General features: G+C 41.6%; 1 protein-coding gene across 1 annotated transcript in view; it reads right to left on the bottom strand.

Moving 5' to 3' along the window:
* Nucleotides 1-5,339, bottom strand: part of bnc1 (basonuclin zinc finger protein 1) — a 131,388-nt gene extending 126,049 nt beyond the window's left edge. Inside the window, exon 1 of the mRNA XM_060852784.1 lies at nt 5,177-5,339. Within this exon, the coding sequence (XP_060708767.1) occupies nt 5,177-5,185 (9 nt within the window). The 5' untranslated portion in view covers nt 5,186-5,339. The remainder of the gene's footprint in view (nt 1-5,176) is intronic.
* Between the last annotated feature and the right edge of the window lie 661 nt (nt 5,340-6,000).

Consider the following 6,000-nt stretch of genomic DNA (forward strand, 5'->3'; position numbering starts at 1 on the left):
AGGGATACTCGATTCAAGATGAACCCCAAAAACAAGCAAGTAGTACAGACGGGGGTTAGATACTTGGGACGCGAGATTAGTCAGGGAACAAGATCCTGCCACAGGACAGGAAAATGGTGACAATGGACCTGCCTCGCCCCATCACAGTCAAGTCCAAAATATCATGGAACTGTTTAACTACTGCCGCAGCCCCCAGCCCAGTCTGCAGCGCCCATGCCGAGGTCAGTGAGGGGAGGAAAACCTGGATCGAAAGACAGGGTTTGGGGACCAGAGCAGATGACAGCTTAAATACAGTTGAGGGCTGATCTCATGTCAGCACCAGTTGTCAGCTAATATGTCATGGCCTTCCCACATTTTCCCCAGTATTGATGGGGGTTTTTATAACGCCTGTAGAATGAGGAGACAATATGAGACGCGTAGCATAGTATTCCACACTGTAGTCCCCTGTAGTGAAGGGACTGGCCAGGTGTGTGGCAAGACTGTGCTACATGGACAGCCTAGGTGTATGAACATCTCAGCGTGTCCGGATAAATAATACTCCACTCTCAGCATACGTAGGTGTTAAACACTGGGAAATTGAAAACAGCATCTGACTCCAGATGGACAGCATGGGAAACTGTGTCACTATTGACAAACAAGGCAGTGCATATCATAAGTGATACTAAAGGTAATCTAGCAGATGGAAAAACATCCAAAGGGGAACCACAACAGTGGCAGACAAGATTAGACCACCAAGTAGAGAGAGGAATCTCAGATGAACCACTTGAGAATCCAGAATTGACCCTCTTATGCAATGGATCTATGTATAAATAAACATTTTTGGACAGTGGGGTGGGTATGATAACAACTTTAATAAATCTTTCCCTTATCTGACAAACTACTTCAAGAGAATACTTCAGCAACTTGACAGCTAAACCACTTCAGTTCCTTCATTTGAAGACAATATCACCTCACGGTTCAAACAAGGATGACTGGAGAGTTTAGAATGGATAGTGAAAGTTACAAAGCAAGTAAAGAAACTGGGCTCTACAGTCCAACAATTACCTGGAATAATTCAAGGAACATAGTGCTTAAAAATAATAGTGGCTCTGCACAAATTATAGGTGAAGCTGGTGCCAGCCTTGAATGTCAGGTCATGCAGAAACGAGGGCAGAAAGGACTGGATTTGAAGATTGCACCAAAACTAGTGGAATTATCTCCAATTAAAATAAGCTTTTCTCATATATAAACGAACCCACTGAGATAGTTCACCCATTTATATTAACTAAATGTTTGCTCAAATGATGTTTAATCCCTTTGTGTTGCTAGAAGATTTACAAAATAATTTCACGACAGGCTCTGAAAAATTGAAGATTTGATTCTAAGCGAAAACAAAGATTATTCAAAACAGAGCATCTCCAAACTCGACAATACCTAATAACAAGGTATATGTCATGATTAATTTAATAAGCCGACTATTGTATCTGTTTCCAAAGTAGCCAAATGTTGCAGATTAAGAAGGCTGCAAGGAGTTCAGGCATTACAATTAACTAGATACACAGCTTAAGTATCCATGAACTACATTAAACTGCAGATTGATGGCATGAGTGCCTTGTATTCAGGAGTTTGCACATTCCCCGTGTCACGTAGGTTTGGGCAGCTTCAGTCACTGTGGGTCACAATCCCAAAACTGGTTGGTATAGAGAATCTGAAAGCAGAGATCTAAAAGCATAGCTGATGACAGCATCCATGAGGATGGGTGGAAGCCACATGGTGGTTGCAATGAGGTTTCAACCATGAGCTGGAGCTTAGCTATGTTATGGAACAGTTTGAACTCTACTTCTGAAGCAAACAGCTCAATCTAAGCTGTTCCATGCTGCAGAAATTCTGCTACCTTAAATACAAAGTTATGAGAAAAATACCTGATGGCACTAGTATGGGCACACGAAGAAATGGGAAGGAAAAAAATCTCATTCAAGCCAAGCAGAAAAAAGCCCAGTCACTGACTACTATTAATCTTATTTATGTCGACCAGTGTCCAGTTTTGAGCAGGAAGATCTGTGCAAATTTTATTACAATCTTATCCCAACCATGTTCGGCAAAGTAAAATATGATCTAACTACTGGCCCCAGATGTAGGAAAGGAGATTTCACAGGATACGTTTGACAAGCATCGCAGTTCACCATAACTGGAGCAAGGTCACCCAGTTATTAAAATTAAAAGGAGCAATTCACAAAACAAAGAAACATATCCTTCCCTCAAATATAATGCATTTAAATTTGGTTTGCAAGATGTTTTAAACTCCAGTAAGTGGCAGCTGGGGAACACTGTCAAATTTACTATAGGTCATAACAGGCAGGAACGAGTCAGTTAGTTAGGGCTGTTTCACACAGGAAGATAATTGTGTGTAAAAGGAACAGAAGCAACTCATACAGATAGGGAGAAGATACCTGCAATATGTAAATACCCAAACACGGTATAGGAGACTGGTCCAAACAGCATGCTAAACTTGTAAAGGAAGTTCTGTCTCTAACCATAATAAATACTACGCCAACAGATTTGGGACACATGTTTGGCCATACACAATATATTCCTATAGGCAAAAGTGAGGACTGCAGATGCTGGAGATTAGAGTTACGAGTGTGGTGCTGGCAAAGCACAACAGGTCGGGCAGCATCCGAGGAGCAGGAGAATCGACGTTTTGGGCAAAAGCCCTTCGGCAGGGGTGAGGTTCACTCCTGATGAAGGGTTTTTGGCCGAAGTATCGATTTTCCTGGTTCTCGGATGCTGCCTGACCTGCTGTGCTTTTCCAGCACCACATTGTCGACTATATTCTGATACTCTACAAATATAGAATGACTCTACACTTCTTGTTTACTGTAATAAAATATAAAACTTAAAATATAAATTGCCATTTACAGAGGAAAGGATTCAAAAGTATTTACTGGGAACTCTGGATTTTAAAATGAATAATAAGCACAGTACATGTCTCTCCATTTCAAGACTTGCACTCCCCACTGAAACTACTGGCTTTTGACTCTGTGTCTAAACGGTTTCTTACAGGCCGTTATGAATTTTCTTCAATTATAAATAGTGGGGTTTACACACTGAGGTGAAACTGGCAAAGAAATGGAACTGATTCCAAATTATTTGCACCTTTTTAATGCTCTCTATATTCACTCATTAGTCTCCTGTTCTGCGCATCAGAATTTTAATGCGGCTATTTAAATTTTACTAGGGCCAATAATTGACATTTTTAGTTGCAGCTGATTGGAGAAACTACACTAAGTATTTCATCCTTTCATTAGACTTGCAGTCTGTTTAAAATAAGTGTGATCCTGGTTCGAACTGGAGTCTATGGCCCACTTCAGTCAACAGCTTGTGTGTTAGCCTTTGATATTCAGCCATTTATCAGTTAACATTTTTTGGCACATTGATAATTCAGAAAGGGAAAAGAAATCAAATGCATCTTAGGAAACATTTGATTTGTGAACCCTTTTATTTTAACCTATACTGTTAAAGATGCATTTTATGGATTTGCATTAAAACAAACCTCATTTCAGCTTCGTCCCTGGCATTAATGCCTTGAACAAGTTACCTATCTATGCAAAATTGATTCCAAGTTGGACTAAGTTGTTTATGCCACTTGAATTGCAGATTGATCTTGGGATAAATGTACTGTGGACATTGATACTTGGGACTTTCTAATTCAATCTGCCTTAATGTAGCATATGCACAGCAATATTCAATTGTTCCAGTATCACAATTTCAAACACGCTAACTGCCTTACAAAACACAAGTACAGAAGACGACAGAACTGCAAGTATTAAAAGCGACTAAGCCACAGCAACTCTCAGCGTCAGAAAATTCCCGGCAACAAAGTGGACAATAACATACACCCACAGGGCTTCTTCCATCCAAACATTCAGAAACAACAGGAATGACACATTTTGGCATTGCGAAGATTCATTCATTTAAACAGGCCATAAAACAATACATATTAAACTGCATTAGAACTGCAGGTACAACAGATGCATTTGTTTTGACTGACAGATGGCAATTCATAGTTTGTGTATAAAGAGGTTTAAGTCCTGGATCCCAGTTTGGGAATTTTTTTATGTTTAAAAAAAAGAGGTGGGTGGGGGGGAGCAATAAAAAGCTTTTCAACTCAACTAAAACTTCACCTGTCAACCAGGAATGTGTCACTCTATTCAACTTCAGGAATTGAGGGGTGTAATGGCAGTTAAGTGTGGATGGTTAATCTGATAATTTAATTGGTAAATGCTGGTTTAGAGGGTGTGATTCTTAGACCAAGAGAGTAAAAGGAAATGAAACACACTGAGAATAAAGTGATTACCTCAGGTAATGAAAAACTGAGATAGTTGCATAGGATCAAAGCCCTTTGTAAATTCACTGCAGAATCAATGTACCTAACAGCAAGTTGTCACCTGCACACTGCAGTCAGCTTGCCTCTGCCACTATGGAGCTTTGTAAGCTAACACCCAGGAACAGGCAATCACACTGTGGCAATGTTGTGGTCACAAAGCTAAGTACGAAATGAGAAAAACATGTTACTACACTGCACATCAGAAAGTTTAGCTGAGAGCTATGTGCTGATTAATATCATACCCCCCCCCCCCCCCCCCCCACCTCTTCCCAGCCTCTTGATGATCTTGTCACATCTGGCTGACAAATCCTTACAAGCTCATCCAAAACGCGCTGTGCTGCAGGACAGGCTCAAGGAGTTGGAGGCAGCGAGCACACTCGAGATTATGGAACTAATGAAGCTGACTGCTTCAGCAATCTGAGAGAGAGAGAAACACACATACAGACACAGACACAAAGAAAACACATCCTGCCCCAAGGATTGTCGACATAATTTACAAACAATAAAGTCAGGACGTGCAGCTAATTAGCTTCACTTGAAACGCAGATCGTTTCCAGCTCAGAGACGAGGCAGCAAATTCTCGATGACACTGCCCACCCCTTGGATTTGTTTCGTCCCTCAGAATTCACTCCGTCCAGCACATTTCCCGGCACTGAGTGACCTGATGTCCAGATATCTTCCACACTGACGCGAATTTACATGAAGTTCTTTGGAAAGATCAAATCGAAAACTTTCAGTGCCGTCCCGATGCTGCTGCAGGCAGTTACTTAAAAAAAACACCAAAGAAACAAAATAAATTAAAGCCCTCACCTCAGACATTGTCAGCACTGACCGGTCCGCACCGTTACCCGGCACTTTGCCATTCCTCGCCGGTGCAGAAAGGTTCGCATCAAGGTCCTGTCTGGAAGAGCCAGCGTGTCTGAATCCCAGTTTTTTTGGGGGGTTGTGGTTCCAACACTGGCTGCACAGGAGATCCTCCCACTCGGTGTTCCTCGGGAGTTTTTTTTTCGTTGTGTGTTTGAAGGGAGGGGGTGGGGGGTGTGGTGGGGAGAGGGGAGGGAGACTACAATTCGCTGTCTACCTCAGTGGCCCAGGCTGGTGCGTTCTGACCCTGCTCCCGGAGTCACAGGGCAGTCTCTGTGCTCTCTCGGGCCCTGACACTTACCTTTCGGCACAGACTTGATCAAAAGGAATTGCAAGAGGGCTGCCTCGGCATCCCAATGAAATGCAGTCAGAACGGATTGTACCTCAGTCCTGTCGACTGGAATGACACATCAATGCAACTACTTATATTAAAAAAACACTGAAACAGATACTATTGATTCATTGCTGCATTAATCCAGAATGCCTAAGAACTTTTTAAAAAAAAATGATACATTTTATTAGGTGAACTTTTTAGAAAGTAAAACATAGAGATAAGTTAAATATTTGGACTATTTCATTCTAGGAATGCAGGGGGATAAAACAGATTGATGAAATGAAAAAAAAGTCATTTATCATGCACAGTCTGTGCCAGGCATAGGGAGATGTGCCAGGGGTAATGATGGATTAGTGAGTCTTGCCTGTGCTGTACGGACAGAGTAAAGGATTTACAGGCCATATGTAGCACAGGTGAAGGTTTTAACGACCATTAA

The sequence above is a fragment of the Hemiscyllium ocellatum genome, chromosome 39 (assembly GCF_020745735.1).
Source record: "Hemiscyllium ocellatum isolate sHemOce1 chromosome 39, sHemOce1.pat.X.cur, whole genome shotgun sequence".
NCBI lineage: Eukaryota > Metazoa > Chordata > Chondrichthyes > Orectolobiformes > Hemiscylliidae > Hemiscyllium > Hemiscyllium ocellatum.